The 21529-nt window shown below is 39.9% G+C and overlaps 1 protein-coding gene across 1 annotated transcript in view; it reads right to left on the bottom strand.

Annotated features, from left to right (window-relative positions):
- Positions 1-21529, bottom strand: part of khdrbs3 (KH domain containing, RNA binding, signal transduction associated 3) — a 127780-nt gene that overhangs the window by 59949 nt on the left and 46302 nt on the right. Inside the window, exon 2 of the mRNA XM_078267615.1 lies at positions 12109-12227. Within this exon, the coding sequence (XP_078123741.1) occupies positions 12109-12227 (119 nt within the window). The remainder of the gene's footprint in view (positions 1-12108; positions 12228-21529) is intronic.

Raw genomic sequence — 21529 nt, 5'->3', positions numbered from 1 at the left:
CTGTCGGCCCCAGTAACCTCCTACCACCTGCTAATAAGATAGAGAAGCCTGTACCTGTATGTTGCCTGACAGGTGGAATCCAGGGCAAAAAAACTCTGAAAACTAATTACCGGGAGTCCATGGTCACAACTCCAGCTGATCAACTCCTCTCTTCTCTGCTCTGCTCTCTCTGGACATTTTTTATGATTCAATCAAACCCCCAGTGGAAATTAAATTATTGTAGAGCGGTAACGATTGATCGATTAGATGTCAACTAATAAATGAATCACCAACTCTTTTGATAATCAATTATTCTGTTTGACTCATTTTTTATAAAAAAACTATTTAAAAATGCTCTGATTCCAGCTTCTTAAATATGAAAATGTTGTAGTTTCTTCACTTCTTTACTACAGTAAACTGAATCTCCTTCAGTTGTGGACAAAACAAGACATTGGAGGACGTCAACTTGGGCTTTGGGAAACACTGATCGACTTATTTGTTTTACAATTGTCTGACATTTTATAGACCAAACATGTAATCGATAAATCAAGTTAAATAACCGACAGGTCAACTGGCAATGAAAATAATCGCTAGTTGCAGCCCTAAATTATTGTACAGAGTAATAATTAATAGTCTAGGCATGTGCAATATGTCTAATTTATCAAATGACCTATGTCAGCTTTTATTAGATAGATGATCTTAGAGACATGATGGGACATAAGGAGACAGTGAAATGTGGAACAACATGCAACAAAGTTTCCTCGCCACACTTTAACAATTCATATACTGCGCCTCGACCCCCAGTATTTAGGCCCTCATGTGAGAAAGAGGGGCCCACAAAAACACAAGAATACATATCCGTGGATGCAGGGAGGGGCCCATAGAGGTTACCTGTATTCAGGGTCCAGAATTTTGTGCTACACCCCTGGGTACAAGTACCCAGCGCTAAGTTTTTTTCGGTAGCCTACTTTCTCTCTGTAATAACAAAAAATGAATTTCAGTTGGAACAATAAATCCAAACCTATGTATCATTTTTTTTACATTTTGTTATTTATTTAGAACACACCACACCAAATAAAACCCCTCCCAAACCCATCCCTAAAACCTTTAGCCTGTCAGTCTGTCACCAGGGAAAAGAAAACGCTGTTGGCCGCTTTCTTATGTTATATTCCGTTTCGAAAACGGACGGAACCACGAATCAACTACGGCCCGTTACACCACTATTGTATATTAAACGTCACTCACAATTTATAGATTGATAGAAAATGTATTTAAAAAAAACATTACATATTCATAACACGAGATTTGGGCTGGGTCCTGACAGACTTGCGGCTTAACACATTTCCTCAATCTGTTGAACTGCATGTTACTGAATGTTTGATATAGATATTCAATGTGCAACATTACCATAATGCGCATGTTTGAGCTGACATTGTACGTGACCGCCTCTGGCATGTCGCCATCTATCAAAGGCGTCCTGGCTTCGATTACTTCACAAGGTCACCGCTTTTTTAGCAACAAAAACCCCAAATGTTATGCATTACTATGTTGAGGTATGCTGTGTGCAGACACCCATCAAAGTGATACAACCTTTACACAGGCAACACACAATTCCACCAGCAGCTTGACATGGTTTGGGGAGACAAAAGGAGAGCCATGCTTTTCTCCCCCATCTCCATGTGAGTTATACAGCTGTCTCCCTCAACTATCTAGGTCATCAATTAGCAAGCAGGAGGTAAAAAAAAACAAACAGCCAGTTTGGTTCTACACCTCACCTCACACCTCTCTCCTGCCTTTTGTTCAAAAAGCAAGTGCTTATTACGAGGCTCCTGCCAATTCCTGGCTGAGGTATTGGAGAAACAGGCTTTAGTGATTCGCCTGAATGCAGTAAGTGACTGTTGGGTTTTAATCCTGGCCCGGCTGAACTCTGAACTATGTTCCTTCAACCTTTATAATTACCCCAAGTCCTGTGGCTGGATGTGATCATACACGGCCCTGTTCAGCCCTTGGTTCATGATAAAGACCATAACACGTTGTGCTAATTCCGACTCTGTACTCGCAAATGGGAAAATTAGCTTCTTGCAAAGTTATAACCTTGGACTGATGAATAGGCCTATAAGACATGTCCACCTTCACATTAGCCTATGTAGACGTTGATAACTTGGGTCCTGCTGACGCCATCTGAAACACTGCAATACCTCTACTAGAACTGTAACAATTCCAAATGATGCTGTACAATTACATGTCTCATAATTGCGATTAACAATGTAATTGTCTTTTTTAGTCAAATTCAAAAATATGTATTCATTACTTTTAAGTTTTGAATGAATCCCAGGTTACATCGTTGGTTAGGTCACTGTTTTGTGACCCATATAATGTCAACACAAGTACGCAGTTAACTTGACAAGATAGATAACAAAGCATTAATCGTTAACAAAGAAAGGGTTAGGGTTAGGGTTATAGGATGGGATCATAGGATAGCTACTGTTCTGTGATGCTACAGGGTGCACGCAGGCATCGTGATTATGTTTAATGGATGCAAGAAAAGTGTGACCCATCTTATTAAAAAAATGCTCTAATGCGGTTAAACAAAGAAACCGCGATTACATAAAAAATTGCGGTTGGACAGTTATGGGTAACATTTTACTTGAAGGTATCTACATAAGAGTGACATGACACTGTCATGACACATGAACCCTAACCCTAACTTGTCATGACAAAAACCGAATGACACTTACTAAAAGAAGTGTTATGTCATAAACGTTTATGACTTGTTTATAATGTTTATGACACGTTCATGACAGTGTCATGTCACTCTTATGTAGATACCTTCAAGTAAAGTGTAACCCGGTTATGTTATAATTTTTAAAGGCCTAACCTCTTATTAATTAATTAACTCCATATAACAGGACACAAACTGTTGGGTTAGGAAAATTAAATGTAAAGTTATCTTAGCAAACAAGATAGTTCCTGCCTCTAATTTTAATTCACAAAAAGGATCATCAAAGGAGACGGCGTTACCGGGGCAAACAGAGGTTGTCAGGAACTGTTTTAAATGTGCCGAGTTTAACCGATGTCCCGCGCATCCATCATTAGATAGAGCCTTGATCACTGAGCTGTGCCCTCTCTTGAACAATGTTTTACGGTGCAAGATCACACAGCCAACATCTCGCCGTGTTACTACACCTTTTGTGCATCCCTTCCATCCTTCTGACAGGCTGTCCCAGTGTCTGGGCATGTCTGTATGGATGTCTAAGTCCTCGGTCTACCGACAGTGCTCTGCACTAATGGACAAAAATGCTTGAACAAGGAGAAAAGCTGGTTTTCTGATCAAGAACAAAGTGCCACTGTATTGCTTTCCATATCATAGTGTAGGAGCCATATCAACTGTGCACACACGGGCATCAGGCAGAGAGCATAATAGAGCACATTCACAGTAATGGAACAATTGGACAGTGAAACAGAAATGAATGCAAACATGAATTTTACTCTGCAGCTCGTTTGCGTTTCTGTGAGACCAGGGACGGAATAAGATCTTGGCTCGTAGGTTAGCTGGGGAGAGAATAAACGTCCCTTTTCATTCAGAACATACTGTACAATGTTTGAAATATATTTAGAAAGATAATCTGAATGAGAAAGGGGTGACAGTGTTCTTGATCTGAATTATGATCCAGTAAAATGCATCAATACTATGTGCTTACCAACCAATTTCCCAGAGGAACTGAAGAAAAACTCCTCCTCTGTAAACTTACTTTCAATTAAAGATGGCTTTATTAATTTCAGAATTTGTAAAAAATGTGTGTTAACGCAATAAATTTCCTGGCAAGTTTCTAATTTAATCACTCTGTCAATCCAAACAAAAATGAATTAAAAGGCACACAAAACATAAACAAATGTAAAGTTCATGGAGTGTTTCTTTTTTTTTTTTATTCACATTCTTAAATTGTCTTGTTTGGCGGGCGGTCCACTAAACCCACGCCTTCTTGATCTCTCCTGCCACTTCTGTTTTAATAGTTTTTATGCTGTTTGTATAAGTGCAAAATAATAAAAATGTTATTATTGGCACACTCATTGAATAGGGTCAGACACCGTGCAGGGGATAATACTGAAACGTCCCCAGTGTGAGTCCGGCAGGGGACATTTGTTACAACTAACTCTCCCTCATTTCCTGTTGTATCTCCACTGTCTCTAATAATGGTTTAAAATGCCCAAAAAATACTTGCACAAAAGGATTTGGTTAAGTTTGAAGGGGAGCCCAAAGAAAATAATACATACTGTTACAAACATGAATGGATTACCGATTGAGCAAAGTGGGCAACTGCCCAACTGCCCTCAAGGTCAAGCTTGTGGCAATTTGATTTGTTGGGATTTACTTTGAGAGTATGTTAAAAGGCACCACTAAAGCACAATTGGAACTGGTTAACATGCTAATGGCCTGTTAACACTGTATTACTTGATATTAAAGGGGTGATAGAATGATTATATAGGGTATTTTACACTGTTCCTTAAGGTCTCCTAATAGGGTATGTAACATTGGTTGGGCTGAAAATTGCCCGAATGCTATTTTATTAGGCCCTTAACTACCCTGTGAATATGGCTCTATTTGGAAAAAGAGCTTTTCTTTCAAATATGGTATGCACATGAATATTTAGATGAGCTGCACGCTGATTGGTTTGAGCGAACCACACAGAAACACATTGGAGACGAGACAGCAGGTCTATGAAGGAGGACACCGGCCGCTGTCACATAGCCTGCTGAGCTCCTGCTGAACTGCGACACACAGTCGGACAAAATTTGCAATTAGCCATCAATTTTCGTAAAACGGCCCATATTTGACCTCTACATATTTGACCTCTGGCATAAAAAAGTCTCAGAAGTGAATTTAGTAGTTCAATAGCGGACCTCTGGAGATCTGCATGACCTAGCTAGATTCAGAAGACTAGGCTGACCTCAGGTCAGTGGTGTAGCCTATGCAAATGTTGGGGCGTGACAAAGACTAGGATTTGGGATGCTGACGTCAGCTTCCAGCTTTGTTGAGATTCGCCCGTTTTCAGCAGCAGTTTCAAAATGTGAGATTTGCAGAGGACAGGGGTATCAATAGGATTTTGAGCTTCTATGTATGTCCTATTTACCCACCGAACTGTCGTCATTCAACTATGACAAGGTAAAATCGGTTTTGCATTCTATCACCCCTTTAAAGGTGCTGTTGGTAGGATTGTGAAGATCCAGGACTTAGCCAAAGAATTTGAACATCGACAACTTCTCAGTCCCTCCCCCCTACCTGCTAAAGCCCAAACGGTCTCCTAAGCCCCTCCCCCAACAAGGGAGAATGAATGCGTGTGCATGAGCAGTGATTGACACGCAGTTAGACACCCCCCCCCCCGGCCCTGATTGGTGCATCTGAACAGGGAGCGGTGGATTTTTGCAAATCACACTACAGACTATTTTTTATTTTTTTAAATTACCTGCTTCATGTAGTTCTACTGGAACATAGGGTCGGTTTCAGCAAATATGACAAAAAGTCTTACCTACTGCACCTTTAAGACTCTATAAATGTATATCAAAGAATTTCTAGGGGATATACTACTAATGTGTCATACATTTTGATGGGAAATGTAATTGCTGCCTGGATTATGGTTTTTCTAGCAGCCCCCCCACCACCCCCCCCCCCAGACTTTTTTACAACGTGATCTCATACACTGTCTTGAGCCACTTCAGACAGGTGTTATAGAGTGACGTGATGTAATGGTATTTGTTTGGCACCATTTTAAAATCCTGATTATTTAAAAAGAGATCATGAAGATTTGCTTCATCTTTGTTTGACTAATGCCAGTAAATGTCAGAGAGAAGCCTTAATCTGGACATTTGAATGCATCATAACCGCCCATTCGATGTGTTTACAGAGGCGCACACGCGTCTCCCCATGTGGACAATCCTCCAAATATACGAGTCTTACTGAACACATACCAGTAATCCCTGCCGTTTATCACAAATCAAAATCTGTCTGATTCCTACTGTGATTGATGCTTTGGTGTTTCGCTAATGCTTTAGTGATCATGAGGGATTATGTGACTTAGAAAAAAACAACCTGCCTGGGTTCTCTTGCTGGTTCGTGGCATTAAACTGTGTGAGAGGATTGTGCTGCTGCTCTCCATAATCACCACAATGCAAGCTGATGTGTTTAATCACGGGTTGTCGCCTGCTGCTCTTTTGCGGTGTTGCATCAAAAAGAAAGACAAATATAATAAAAAAAAAAAAAGACTGAAAACAGAATTGGAATTTTGGCACCATATTCATCTGAAACAAAATAAAGTCATGTGGATGATTGGAAAGACTGGGGACACAAGGAGAGGGAGCATGTATGATTAATCACTAAACACGAAGGGGGTGCAGGGTGGCAGAGGGGCGGCGGGCACATCTGAGATCTTTTCATCATTTGCTGAATGGAATACTTGCGAGCCTGGTCGAAAGGTGTGCTCACAGAGAGCGATTGTGCTGAGGACAGCAGGACAGGAGTGAGAGCAGAAGGATAAATCACCGCTCCCGGCACAGAGAAAAGCCACAGTCTGAACTGGAAACAAACCAGTGGGACTCCTTACGCCTTGCTAATGGCCTGCGGTGCTTTCTGCCAAAAGACAGTGGGCCCTTTCTGAGAGAGGGCCCACAGATCCGGCAAATGTACAGATGAGCGCTGATAGTGCACCCTTGCTCAAAAGGTGGGATATTCTTAGTTCGTGAGTAGGTGTAACATTATGTGTAATACTGGTTAAATCAGGATTTTAAATCGTACGCTCTCTCTTTCTGTTGCCACGGTTAACATTCAATCTTGTCTTTTTCTAAGAAAAAAAAAAAAAAGATTATTGTGTGAGCATTAGGGATGGGCATGATTAATCGACGATCGATAATTGATCATTAAGAATTTTGTCGATCACGTTAATTTGTTATTGATTAAACTAATGCTGGTTGCGTTGAGTAGTGTGAGTCTTGAAGCAAGGAAATGAATTTCACTGTATCCCAGCGGGTGTTTTCGGCGGCTGGACTGATGGTCACCAGGTAGCGGTCGCGTCTGACCCCAGATCATGTCAACATGCTTATCTTTTATTTTATTATCTCTTATTTTCTCAATAAAAACCAGTAGACTGGTGCAGAAGTTGTATGTGAGTTATTACTGGTTATTTTTTATTAGGCTTTGTCCGTGCCTTGGATAGTCTTGAGTTACATTTTGACAAAACCTGTCAGATCTAAGTATTATTATGTTTTTGGTTAAGTTATTATTTAACATGATTCTTTTTATTTATTATTTTGGAACAAACGAGGGTCTCTGTTTAACAACGCCGGCGCCGGTGCTCTGAAGCAGCAGGTTCCGCTGCTTCAGAGCACATATATATATATATATATATATATATATATATATATATATATATATATATTAGGGCTGTCAATCGATTAAAAAATGTAATCTAATTAATTACATACTCTGTGATTAATTAATCGAAATTAATCGCATACATAATTAACGGTGCCTGAACCGAAAAGAAAAGAAAAAGGTACTAAACAACAGTTGGTGACATCAAAGAACAGCTTGTTTATTGCTAAGGCCATATGGTCAAAATGAAATGATTTAATAATAATAATGTATAACAATAACAATAACTTATTTCACTAGTACATTGCTGTTGAACGACAATAACAACAACCATATAGGAAAAGGACATTTACAATAACTTCAAATGCACCACAAGGCTGTAGTTTACCAGTTTCACTGAACGCCGTCTGTGTTGTTTCTCCGACAGCAGCTGCAGATTGTTACATCCCGGTGTTGAATCCTCTACAGGAAAACACAGTCACACTTTACACCGTTTAGCGTTAGCTGTCAGCATTGTAACCGTGTTTAATCCAGCTACTAGCTAGCGGTAGGCTAACGTTAGCTGCTGTTGAGTATAGTGTTAACTAGCTAGCGGTAGGCTAACGTTAGCTGCTGTTGAGTATAGTGTTAACTAGCGTCACGTGCAGCGGTGTTTCTGTTTCCTGTAATGTCTGTTTCAGAGCATCAGAGAGAAGCGCAGACATATCAGTGGAACCAGATGCAAACGTCAATATGGAATGGATTAATCTGCGTACATTTTTTCTCAGATTAATTAATCGAAATAAACGCGTTATTTTGTCAGCCCTAATATATATATATATATATATATATATATATATATATATATATATATATATATATATATCTCTTCAAGTTTAGCCTAACCTCCAGTTTTACTGCCACAAGTTGTTCTTCTTGTAATTAAGATCTCATCGAGGAAAAACACGCTGTATTTTTGTATTTTCATTGAATTTTTAATTTATAAATCATTAATTTTAATATAAAAATATTAATGATTAATTGATAGTCGATCGTTAATTCTCCCGATGATCGACTAAGAAAATGTAATTGAATGCCCATCCCTAGTGAGCATCTATTCGACAGTGTTTGCTGCAGAGCTTACCCTACAATGTTGAAGTGTCCATTCCAAAACAGAACTACACCATAAGACACTCCTATATCATGACTTATGCCAATATCTTAGAAAGTGAAAAACGACATCAGTGTTTGGTATTAAAAATCATCGCTGAGGAACAGCTCCATCTCAGAGAATCAGCAGCCTGGAACTTGCTGCCTGGTGTCCTTGCCCGCTTCATTTTGATAAAAAGCTATGTGTGCGGAGGATGAATTTAACCTCTCTGCACGTGCTGCTAAATGGCTATTTGGAAAATGTCTGTGCCACTTCAATGCCAGAAGCCAAAAGGTGATGCTCGCAGCTCAGGAGAAAACCCATTCAAGTCAGACCGATCACTCTTGTCATTGCTAGCTGTCAGATAGAACAAATTGAATTTGTCTTCCTTCAGTGGCTTGTTGGAGCTCTAAACAGCGTATTAGTGGCTCTACTTATCAAATCTGTCAAAGCAAATCTGTTTAGCTGTGAACCTAAGAGACTTAGGCCAACCTCCAGATGACACTGCATACATTCATACAAACAACACCCAGCCCTCAGGGCTCACCAAAAATGAATGTCAGCTCCTCATCAGAGTGCATGTCAATACCTGCTGAGTATAACGACTCTTTCTCAGAGTTCATGCAAAACCACCCAGTGAGCTTAGATTTGGTGAATAGCAGGTACAAAGACATTTAGACATCCACGTTGAAACTAGATCAATTTGGTTTTGAAATCAAAACTTTTCTAAATGTTTGGGGTTCATATATTGTTTCAATAGCCTATCAATGACTATATTTCAGTCAGTCACTTAAAATCGATATTTGTTCTCATTGAGTGATCTGATATCAATTAATAAAATCCTGAAATTAATCTTTTAACATATGCCTTTTCACCACAGATGTGGTGAATTGACCCCCTTTGCACCATTAACCTGGTGCATTATAAAAAAATATTTGAGGTTTGCTTCTTGCTTGCTCTTTTATATCCGAGCAAAATTGGTATTGTAACTGAAATTCCCCTAACCTAATTGTCAACGTAATTGTCAATCAATCAAATCTGGACCTTGTGAATCGTAATCGAACCAGTTAAGGAAATCATTGGCGATAGCCATCGCTAATTTTAATTTTGAAGCAAGTCTTAACTACGTGTTGAAATATAGTCACCGAAATGCGGTTTAAACAATGGCTATGTAAGCTAGCATCTAAAAAACTGCGTATGTGCAGTATAACTTGCACAGACTGATAGCAACATAGAAATGTACATGCACATGAACATGTACAGTTAAGTTGATAGATTGGACCTTGGTCTATCCGGTCACTGCAGTAACTTTAAAAAAGAAATCCCTATTGAAAAAGATCCATATACAATGCACGGTGGAAAATACAACTGAGATCTTAAATATACGGGATCTCCCTACATTAATAGCAGTCTGGCAATCCAACAATGTCATTACATCTTATAATTGGTTTGTTCAAATTCATTGCATGGCTCGAACTATCAAAAACAGTAACGTTTTTATAATTTAATTGGACCATCCACAAAAGGGATTAATCTAGATGTCTAGACAGTGTTTCAGCCATGCTAGCATTATGGCTCCATGGATGGCAATGTCAGTCACTTGTCCACCACTTCTCCAGACTGAAATATCTCAAACTTGCCATGACATTTTGTACAGACAAGGTTCATCCGCAGGATGAATTATAACTTTGGTGATCCCCTGACTTTTTATCCTGCCCCACCAACAGATCGCAATTTAAATTTTTCAGATGCTATGGATTATGACGAAATACCTGCAACAGTTATGACATTCCCATTAGCCTCAGCTAATTCGCTAATTAGCAAATTTTAGCAAGCTATCATGCTAAGCTAAATTGGTGAACGCGGTAAACGTTATACCTGCTACACATCCGCATACTAGCATCGTCATTATGAGGATGTTAGCATGCTACACTTAGACTTCTGCCTCACAGAGCCACTAGCATAGCTGTAGTCTTGCTTGGCCTGCCAATCACCAAACCAATGCTTACTGGGGATAATCAGGGATGTACAGTAGAGAAGGTGAAACAAGGCTACATTCAGAATTTGTCCTCACAGCAAGTACAGTAGTATTAAACTGATCTAAGTTGGGCGCCTGGTTAGCTCACCTGGTAGAGCAGCCACCCACATATAGAGGATTACTCCTCAACGCAGCGGCCGCCGGTTGGACTCTGACCTGCAGCCCTTTGCTGCATGTCATTCCCCCCTCTCTCTCCCCTTTCAAGTCTAACCTGTCCTACCCAAATAAAGTCCTGAAATGCCCAAAAAATAGTCTTAAAAGAAAACTGGTCTAAGTTGTGTGGTATGATGTTTGGTAAGGGTTAGCATTTGCAAAATCACTCTCTTTTACTATGGGTGATTGTTTCCTTTCTGATTGCTTCCTCCTTTCTTACACAGACAAATTCCCAAGTTTTGATTTTCCAGTGACAATTATTTTAAATGAAAGAGTGTTGATTGAGGATGTCACAGAGCTAAAACAGCTCTATAGGGGCTTTGCAAAGCTACCATGAAGTGTTAAATCAACTGCGTAGACAATAGGTGTAGACAATGTATTTACACTCTGCATGTTAAACTGACATTGGCTTTATTTTACCGTGCACGTCATTAACATTTTAGTGCTATTAAGCAGAAAAGCATGTTTTGGGGGAAACTAAACCCAAATGCACCTCTAGAACTGTATTGGTTCAGTGTTTGACTCCTGCGCTGTGTTTTCTCCCTGCTGTCCTCTCTCTATCCACATACTGCAGGTTACCACTGTCCTTCCCCCTGGAGGGCTGAGGTGAAAACTTGAGCGATGTTGCCGTCTAAGAGCGGCCCTCTCACTTTTACAACCAGCCTCCCCATCGTGCTCCCAGCGGGAAATCCCTGTCATGCAGAGAGCACGAAGCTCCAATAAACCCTGCTGCCGGTGAAGGCTCCATCGTGGTGGGCGAGGCTAAAGTGCTTTCAAATGTGACAACAGTGTTATCGCTCAAAACGACTTCACGTGGAGGTCATCGCGAAGCTGACTGTCTCGGACTGTGTACATGTGACTTTTGTGCGGCATTGCAATCGTACTCTCACCCTACAAGCTATTCATTTTCATAGAAAAAAACAAAACAAAAAAACTCTAGAACTTGAAAAAGACCCATAAGTGCATGCACCTACCACACTGCACACTCAAGAAAATGAAATCCAGCGCGAGATAATTCCTTTTAATCATATATTCATAAATATTCATTGACAAATGAATATACCCAGTATATTACTCGGTAACCGAGACATCAAAGCGCCATTGACCAAGGTCAGTGTAATAGAGAGGTGTGTGTGAGAGGGGGGATAGGGAGAATTTACACTTGTAACATTTCTAAAGCTTCAGACAGGAAGTAGCATCCCTAATATAGTTTTACCCCAGTTCTGCCAGCCGACACTCTGCCTGCACGCCGTCCTCCAGATGTTACATCTAATAACATGAAGCGTCAACAAAATGTGTCAAGTGGCTCTTGTGAGGGATCTAAATCAAAACCAGAGTGACTGTAGTCGGCTTCGTTATCTATAAATATAACAAACTAAAATTCTCTATCTGTACGAATCCCATTCTTGGAGAAGTCTCTGGCGGTGGTACTACAGCACTTACTTTAGGAAACTGCTTGACTGGTATTAAAACTTTCTGGCCCAGTTTCATGTTCTTGTTGATGACGACGTCAATGAACTTCTCCTCTTCCTTCCCCTCATCTTTCTGAATTTTTTCGATCTCTAGAAAGAGGAAAGAAGAAAAGTAATGAGTCGGTGTTGACAAGCAGCACATACTGTACACAAGAGCGTAAAATGACTGTAGTGGCAACTAATGAACATCTTGTCCCATGTTGTAGTGTGTTGTGATGTATAAAGTACTTTCTCACCCACAGACAGCAGTTTTTCTCAACTGTCTGAAAAGCCTTGCATACATTCCTGTTTGAAATTCCTTAATTAATGATGTTATTGATTGTGAATGCCAGGCCCAGTTTTTCATATGTGCTGCCCATAAGTGCTGACATGGGCAAGCACAGCCCACCCAGTGGCTTCTTTGAATGTGGTTGACCAATCACAACAGAGTAGTCCAGCTGACCAATATGAGCAGACTGGGCTTTTCACATACGCGGGCCAAGAGCTCAGACAGAGTTTTTCAGGCAGAGGAGCTGCAGCAATGGGCAGTATGAGAAACAGAATAGGTTTTTTGAACATTAAAGCAAGAAAACTTGTTCTAGGACACCCCAAGAGTACAAATATACGACGTGGGCGCTGGACGGGAAATTGACAACTGCGTCGGTCTTAAACTAGCAAAGACACTTGCGTCGGGCTTTCCGCTGCGCTGTCGGGGGGTGCAAGATAGGAACCTTTGACTGTTGCTTGGACGAAAAAGAAAAAAAAAAGCATTTTAAAAACTGGACGAATACTGAAATATCTAGGAAAATAATCAACGGATTAATCCATAATGACAATAAGTATCAGTCAAGCTCTATACTTTACACAAACATGAAATTGCTGTAAATCTTTTCATCTCACTTTTGGGAAGAAAGTAATTAAGCAAATTTCCCAAAATGTTAAACTATTTCTAGAATCTGAAAAAATTCCAAAGGCCCCGTACAATTTTCCCCAGGCAAAGTCTTGATATACTATGATATATAAAACAAAGGATTGTATTTGATTAAATCAAATCAGTGTTTTCATTTTCTCCTAATTGACTCATTTGCCTGGGCAGTAGTCTGCAGATTTACTCAACCCATTAAGGCCTTGTTAACAAGGAATGCTAGATCCCTTCAGTGTCATTCATCTCACCTATTGGCTGAGTCTCGATCATCATAATGCGTTTTAATTTGAGCAGAGATACCAATTTAATTGTGAAGACAAAACGGCATGGGGAGGACACTGGAGCATGCACCCCCCCGGGCTACCGAAAATGTTGGCTGTCACGCTTCTTCTTATGGGAGAGGTAGACTTTGATGTATTTGGAGATGTAACCTTGAACGTTTAATCAGATGGATAACATCTGTGTTTCGGTGCCAGGGAAATGGGTTTGCGGCGAGGGCGGCTGAGAGGTGCGGGGAAGCAACGACAAAGACTCCAGGCTAAAAGCCCAGCAGGGGAAAGGGTGAGGCAGAGGGCGAACTCCATCACAGATTTATTTCTCCTGTTCAAAATAAAAAAAAAAAAAAGGGGAAATAAATACGATTAAAACGGAGAAGTCACAATGCTTTAGGTTTACACTTTATGTTTTAATAGAGATTTTTGAAGATGGGTTCAGAATCAGATGAGATGGTGATTAGATTCAGGCAAAATAAGCTGTTTCAATGACAAATTCAAACATGTTCACAGACACCACAGATATACCACATAACAATTTTTTTCAATTACCGCAGGTCAGAAACAAGCTGAGCACATCAGCACTGCAAACTAGAAACTACAAAGCCAATAGTGATTTCTCAACAAAGCTCTGCAGCAATACATTTGCAGAATGTAATTAAAACCTTTGATAGGAGTTTTAACGAGAAAAAATCGTATCAGTGAGATGGAGATATCTTTTAGTTTTGGTTTATCCCAAGGGGGGCAGAGAGTGCACACGTTCTGAGAAAAGACAACATTAATATTTAATGCATTGCCTAGCAACATGCCAAGATGGAGTTTCCTTCTTCCACCAGGCGTCCTCAAAACATTCAGGCTCTGATGAATTGGGAGATTGTGACTGAGATTGTGTTTCAACTGCAAATCATTCAATGATTTTATTTTATTTTTAAAAAAATTTTTAAAGCTTACAGCACGATATTTTTTTCCGACTCGCCGGCAAACAAAATGTAGCATTTCAAGTCCAAAGTTTGTTCAAACAGTGCACGACAATCAATTAGCAGGTGTAATAGGCAGCCGAACTGCAGCTTCAAATGAGCTCACCCTTCTGAACCTGCCAACACAGAATCAGCTGGTGTAAATTAACAAACCGCAGTGCTTCCAAAAGATCTGGTTTGTGTGACACGGTTTATGAGGGAGAAAATGTGGCGACGTGAACCGAGAACCACCTCTATCTCTGAGTCGTTACCAGGTGCTCAATAGAAAGAGATTTAAACATGCATCACTGACACAAGCACAAACGTGCCTGTTGTTTTCTTTTCTTTTCATTTTTTCCCCCACTTCCAGCTCTATGAGACTCCTCTCTTCTGGCTGCAAATGGATAGTGAATAGCGTGTTCTAATTTGGCCGTTGGCGAGGCACAATGCATACCTTCAATTCATTATTCATTAGTGCCTTGGAATCTTGGAACTCACCGAAAAATATCACCAGGAGTCTTTTTCTAGATTGTTGTGGATGCTGTCCATGTGAATACACACTCTCCATTCAAAACAATGCTGACTTGTGATATGTGAAGAATAAAAGAAATTCAGTAGGTTGATAACGCTCTTAAAGCCAATGTGCCGCCGCTGCTCTGAGACCCAGATTGATGAATTAATCAATATTGAATGAATTATTTAATTTTGAGAATTTCCTTTAAGATATGTTCTGTTTGCTCCAGGGATAGCCACTTGGCCTATATATTGCAGCATATGCATGTACATCTATTTCCCCTGATGAGGTTTGCTGCTGAAACACGTCGGTTATTAATATTGCTCGAGAGCAGCTGAATTATTTCCATACCTTTGCATCCTTGAGTTTTCAGACTCCAAAATGCTTTAATACAGTATATGTGAGGGACAATGTAGAGCGAGCCGGTCATTATTTTCAATGAGTACCCTGACAGGGTGACACAGGACCCTGAGGCAAACAGGAGGGGTCTCGAATCATCCTTGGAGGCCTATGATCAGAACTCCGTCCATGGCGATGGTACGCTATACAGAAATAACAGGCCGTGGAATGCGGTGATTGGCAGATCAGAATTGAGCATTAACAAAGTAGTAACAGAGCTGTGTAATCACTAAGATTAAAACATAAGTCTGGGTTATTAAAACGTGGATATTATTTTCCTGGTTTTGGTCATCATTTGGGAACAAGGTGACATCGCTAAAACAAAGTCCGACAATTAGACAGGTTGTACACTATATTAGAGTTGTACTGCTACATACAGTACAGTAGATTACTGAAACCACCAAATAGCGCCTGGAATTCCAGTAACAATCACCCATTGCACAGGAAAACTGTACACAAACGATGGATGTTCCATCAGAACTGGACAACGGACTCAAAGCAGGCTCTCAGTCACTTGACTGAAAATTGCTTGCAGAGCGCATACGCCAAAACAGTATTCTAGCTTCTTGGTTGTGCGGCCCACTGCACAGGTTCCCACTTGTCATCCAATTAAAAATAGCTTTTGTGGACTCCAAAAAAAGTTGATTGAGATGTTGCAATTATTGAATTTAAGGATCAGTGACACGGTTAAATAAATCAGGAGTGAAAACACCTCAAACTGTGAAATTTCCCTTAATACTTGTCCCGTTTTTTTACATTCAGAACATGAGACAAAATAAGAGTTTACTTGCAAAACATAATGTGCAAAATAATAATTTTTCTCGATTTCTCTGTTTTAGTGATCGTAATCACGTTTAAAATTCAATGAATTGCACGGGACTAAAACGAGAACAAGACCTTAATTTATAAGAATGTTATAATAGAAAGAGTAATAATTGTTTGCAGTTGGCGTTGTCCTCTCAAACATTTTTACGGGTGTCTCTTTTGTATTGGGGGTGTGTGGGGAAAATGCTTTTTTTGGACCACGAGGGATGTTTTCAGGTGCAGTACCGCGAGAGGCTATTGGGACAAACTGCCAGCAAGGCTGAGTGGTGGCACCATATGGAGCGCTCTTAATACAAGAAATGTACATTCACAGTTTTTTTACTTTTTGTAAAAAATATTTAGCTAAAAGTTTATTGTCATTGTTATTCTTATACTGTATTTTTTCTATACTGTATTTTTTTTTATACCTCTTTATTTAAAGAGTGTTTTGTATGCTGCTAAAATCTGCTGCTGGACATCTAATTTCTTTGCGGGAGTCATCCCAAAAGGATCAATAAAGAGAAGTCTAAGTCTAATAGGAATAAAGGGGTCAGTATGCTCCAGACGAGGTGCTTGTCAGATCGTCCCACCCATAGGCGCCGATGTATGTTTTCCTCTGTGGGTGCTCATGGGCGCATGCCCTTTAAATAAAAAAAAAGTAGTCAAAAAATGTTTGCATTCCAGAACCTTAGGAAATGGACAGCGGCCGACACACGAACACACACGCCTATTAATAATAAAGCCGTAAAGTAGGCTATCTTTCAACTCAGGACAACGCCACTTCTCACAAATACAGAGAGGACTGGAGATGAGAAGTTTAACTGACACGCATAGGCGCCGATTTATGTTTTCCTTCGTGGGTGCTCAGTATTTTCCGTGAGCTCCGGAGCACCCATGGTATCAGCGCCTATGGTCCCACCCAAAATGTCCCAAATGGGACTGACAATTATTCCCAGTTAAAGGTGAGAAAATATGCTGAATTTAAACTTTTCTCTCCATTTCTGTTTTTTTATTCTTCGCACACCTACTTTAATAACTTGTCATGTGTACAGCTGAGTGCAACACCATGACTGTCTTTGAGGAGAGACAGGTGAATAGCGTGTGCAGTTATCCCCATGTGTACGATTCATTGCATCTCACCCCGTTTTATAGCAGCTGGGTGGCCATTCTTAACAGTTCTAAACATTTTGCTCTATTTTGTCATTTTTGTAAACTTGTAACGGTGCGCTATCTTGTCCAGGTCTCGCTCAAGAGAAAGAAAACGTACACTTTGTACAAACTCTGTTGTTTTAAGCTTACCCCCAACCTTAAAGGCCAGTACAAAGAAGATAAGACCTACACTTTAATAAACCAGAATTATCCTTTACTACTTCAATTCAATTCAATTTTATTTATTGTATCAAATCATAACAAGAGTTATCTCGAGACACTTTACAGATAGAGTAGGTCTAGACCACACTCTATCATTTACAAAGACCCAACAATTCCAGTAATTCCCATAAGAGCAAGCATTAGCAGTGGATAATGCGACAGTGGCGAGGAAAAACTCCCTTTTAGGAAGAAACCTGGGACAGACCCAGGCTTTGGTAGGTGACGGTGCCGGTTGGGGATGTGATGAAGAGTGGCAATAATAGTCACAATAAAGATAATGGAACAGGGACTACAAATGGTAGTCGTAGTAGTTCATGTCATAACAGGGCACTGAAGGGCGTTACAGGATGTAGCGTGGCACAGCACAGCATGCGTGGACGTAGCAGGACCTGTTATATCAAACCATTTTGGAACCTCAGACAATGAAAAGGATAACAAACTACACTGTGTACATTTGCAGCCCCTCTAAGGTACATGACTCAAATTAAAAGAATGAAAAGAACTCAGCTGCTCAGGCAAGAGGCTGCTCCTAAGCACATAGATAAGAGAGTCAAACCCAACCGAAGAAAAGCTTCAATATTAAATATTTCCTTTATCCATTCCATTTGGGTCTCTGAGCAGCGGAGACATATTGACTTAAGGGAGCTTTTCTTGTTTGTTTTATTCAAAGGTCTCCCTTGCATTAGATAATACAACTTAACAACCTTTGCACACGTTAAAAATATATTTACAGTCTATAGAATGCGTCCGCCTGTGTGACGACACCAAACATTGGGACACCATCCCTGCTGTGTGCTTTTCTATTAGAAATGGATTCACTTAAAAGCAGCTCTGTGATTTCAGCCTCCCCATTTAAAATTCATAAGATGGGTAGATTTTGTGGCATTATGCATGACTTCAGCTGCATGCTGGAGAGTCGAGTTGGGGACCAAGGCAATTGGATCATTAAGTGTACCAATTAAATGAAGGGGTGCGATACATCATAAATACAGTATCTGCACACCGGGTGTATCCCTTGTTACCAGACTGACAGTACCAGAAAGTGAAGCTGCTATGGAGAATCCCTTCACCAATAAAATGTAACAATAACCTCTATCACAACAGTGAGTGCTGCTTCAAAATGTGAAAACTGATTCTGAGATTCTTCCATTACATTAAAGTCTTTGAGTCTCTTTAGAGTAAAAAAACAAACAAAAACAGCCGTTTAAATCCATTTGCTTTGCTTTAATTGTGTCATATTTAATAATGATCATGAACAATAAAAGAATGTCCTTAAGCTAAACCCTAGTTGAAGACAAACGGATGCTAAATGTGGCAACTAATGTGACTCCAAATTAGACAAACAATTGACACAACTAATATCTATACCAAATTCCTAGCCAGTTAACTTAGCTTAGCATGAAGACGGATCAAAACAGCCAGCGTTGCTCTCTTCCCAGTTAACCAATCACTTTTAAAGGCGTACTAATGAACATGTTGTATCTTGTTTGTTTCATCTGTGCAAAAACCAACATGTAAAAGTGGCACTTTGTGAGTTTAGCAGGCACTGTAACTATTCCTTACCAAGCAACAATTTATCAATCCACCAAGTGCTTCTGTGCTACAGTAGCTGTTTCCACCTGCATGCAGTCACTATGCTACGCTAAGCTAATGGTCCCCTTGCCCTAGCTCCATAAATATCGCACATACATGGCAGTGGTATCAATCTTCTCCACTAAATCTTGGTAAGACATCCAATGTGCGTATTTCCCAAAATGATTAACTATTCCTGTTCATGTTAATGAAACAGATTCAGAAAAAAAGGATCCATCCATTCACCCAATGTATACTGGAGTGTAATGTAAATGCGCTGGGTGAAAGCCAAAGAACACCAATCTGTTGACAGACAAAATTATTGGGAATAAATTGCTTTCCAATGCAATGTAGGGGAATGTTTCCTTGTTACTCCTTGAATGATCCTACAATTATATTTTAACAATTACCAATAATATAAAAATGTTAAGACCAAGTGTTGCTTCTAATTTAAATGAGAAAAAAAAAGCATTGGGTCAGCAGTACACTAATAAGGCAGTCTGGGTGCCCTTACTGGAGCTTCTTTGGCAAACAATATGTGTGAAGCAAAAGTTCACAGCCAACACATATAATGAGAAGTACATTCTCCCTGGTGTATGCACTGATTCAAACACTAATTATCCGAGACCTCACTGTGACGTTGGATGCACAAGGGTATTCTGACACCAGTTTGTGTCTCAAACTTTGAATAAACTCCACACAGACTTTTATAGATCTTATGACACCTTTTCATGATGTGGGCGAAAGCTGTAGATGAGACTATTGGCGCTTACCCACTGCTAGTACCAGCTCTGCTCTGCTCGGCTCGACCGCGGTGTCCCGTCCTCCATTTTCCATTGCAGATTTAGTACCGCCTCATGCATAGCAATGATGACGCAGTGATTAGTGACGACTCTCTCTGACCAAACCAGGTTTTCACGTCACCTTTTGGTATCGCCTCAGCTCGCTTGGAACCTCGACGGAGGTGTTACTAAATAAAGTACCTGTTAGCTAGTACCAGGGACTTTTTTTCATAATGGAAAACCAAAAAAGGCGAGCAGAGTCGAGGCGAGTCGAGCAGGTACCATGCAATGAATGACGGTTTTCTTTCACAGAGCGAGTGGAGCCACATAACGCCATATCTTGGTTCAATTCAGCCGAACAGACTTAATGGTACATAAAAAAGTGTTTCATGCCACATTTTGTTTTATGTTAGTGGCTCAAACTACAGGTATTTATCTAACTGTGGTATTTATCTCCATGTGGTGCTCCATGGCAATGTACATCTCTCGCAGAAACCTTTTAGCTGCAGCAAATACTGACTGTCAAGTGTTCCATCCGCCTTAATGCACTATTCATAGACATTCCTTTGGCCTATAACAATAGGAGACACATTTGACATTTCAATTAAACAACTTGGTATGGTGTATTCTATTGTGTTTGATGTCGACTGTTAGGTGTTGAGTTACATTTGTTATCTCGAGGCGATTCTGCTCGCATTCCTAATCATGAAACATCAACAACTAACTGACAATTTTTCTATATTCATATTCAAATATTCAATTGTATTTTATGAATGTTATTATTTGCACCGTTCTTCATTTCAGCAGAGCACAGACAGGATGCACATGCATAGAACAGCTTAGCTCACGTGCGTTTTCCTGCGTAAATAATTAAATTGAAAATTGGAAGACAGTGAGTTTCTCTTCTGCTCCAACAAGCGTCTGAGGCAATACAAATGTATCTGCTCTCAATAGCACAACGGTTGTTTAGCGGCAGCTTTCCGCCACTTCATCAATGCAACTGATGCTGTATGCGACTGTATGCGGCTGTCTGCGGCCGACAGACTCATTATTTTGTTGTTTTGCAATTACGGGTCAAATAAATGAAATGCTCAAACATGAATACTGCATCATTATTTTCATTTTCCATTCCACCAGAACATACCTATATAAACACAATTAAAGGACATCGAGGTCTCGGAAAGTTGAAATATTCAAACTAAAATGTCAGACAATTCTGGATGGAAGCTTGTTCACAAAAATAGTAATAATAAAAATTATTTAAAGGCCGGTTTTCTCAATCAGCTTCCTATAATGAGCAATATGATCTTACACATACACATTTTTTGGAGTATTTTGCGAGAGCTTTGTTTGTGTTTCTGTTTTTGTCCTTGCTTTTCTTACTGGTTTGACGTGGGCAGGGATCAGATGGAAAAAGGTGAGGTCATGTATTTCCATGCACCAATCAGAGATTAGCAATATTCAAATCAATGTCTTTAACTTCACCATTGGTTGTTGCTTATTTAATCATGAATATTAAAGCGATACCCAGATTTTGCTAATTGGTAGTTATGGAATAATGCTAAATTCTAAAACATAAAGTAACATTAGCACACGTAGAAAAGAGTAATAAAGTCAGTGAACTGACTCAGTAATGAACTACGAAGCAATATCATGTTAAAGTTTCTAACATTGGCAAACACTGGCCGCAATAAGCTACAGGTCATACCAGACCAAGTATCTAAGGCTGCAGCAGCAAAACCCCTGGGATTATTGAACTGAGCAAGAATTTACGTTTTATTTCTTATTAATTAAACTTTTAATTTGTAAGAGGAAGAA

The sequence above is a fragment of the Sander vitreus genome, chromosome 14 (genome assembly GCF_031162955.1).
Source record: "Sander vitreus isolate 19-12246 chromosome 14, sanVit1, whole genome shotgun sequence".
Classification (NCBI taxonomy): Eukaryota; Metazoa; Chordata; class Actinopteri; order Perciformes; family Percidae; genus Sander; species Sander vitreus.
Note: the sequence above shows the minus strand (reverse complement) of the source record. Positions and strands in the feature narration are given on the sequence as shown.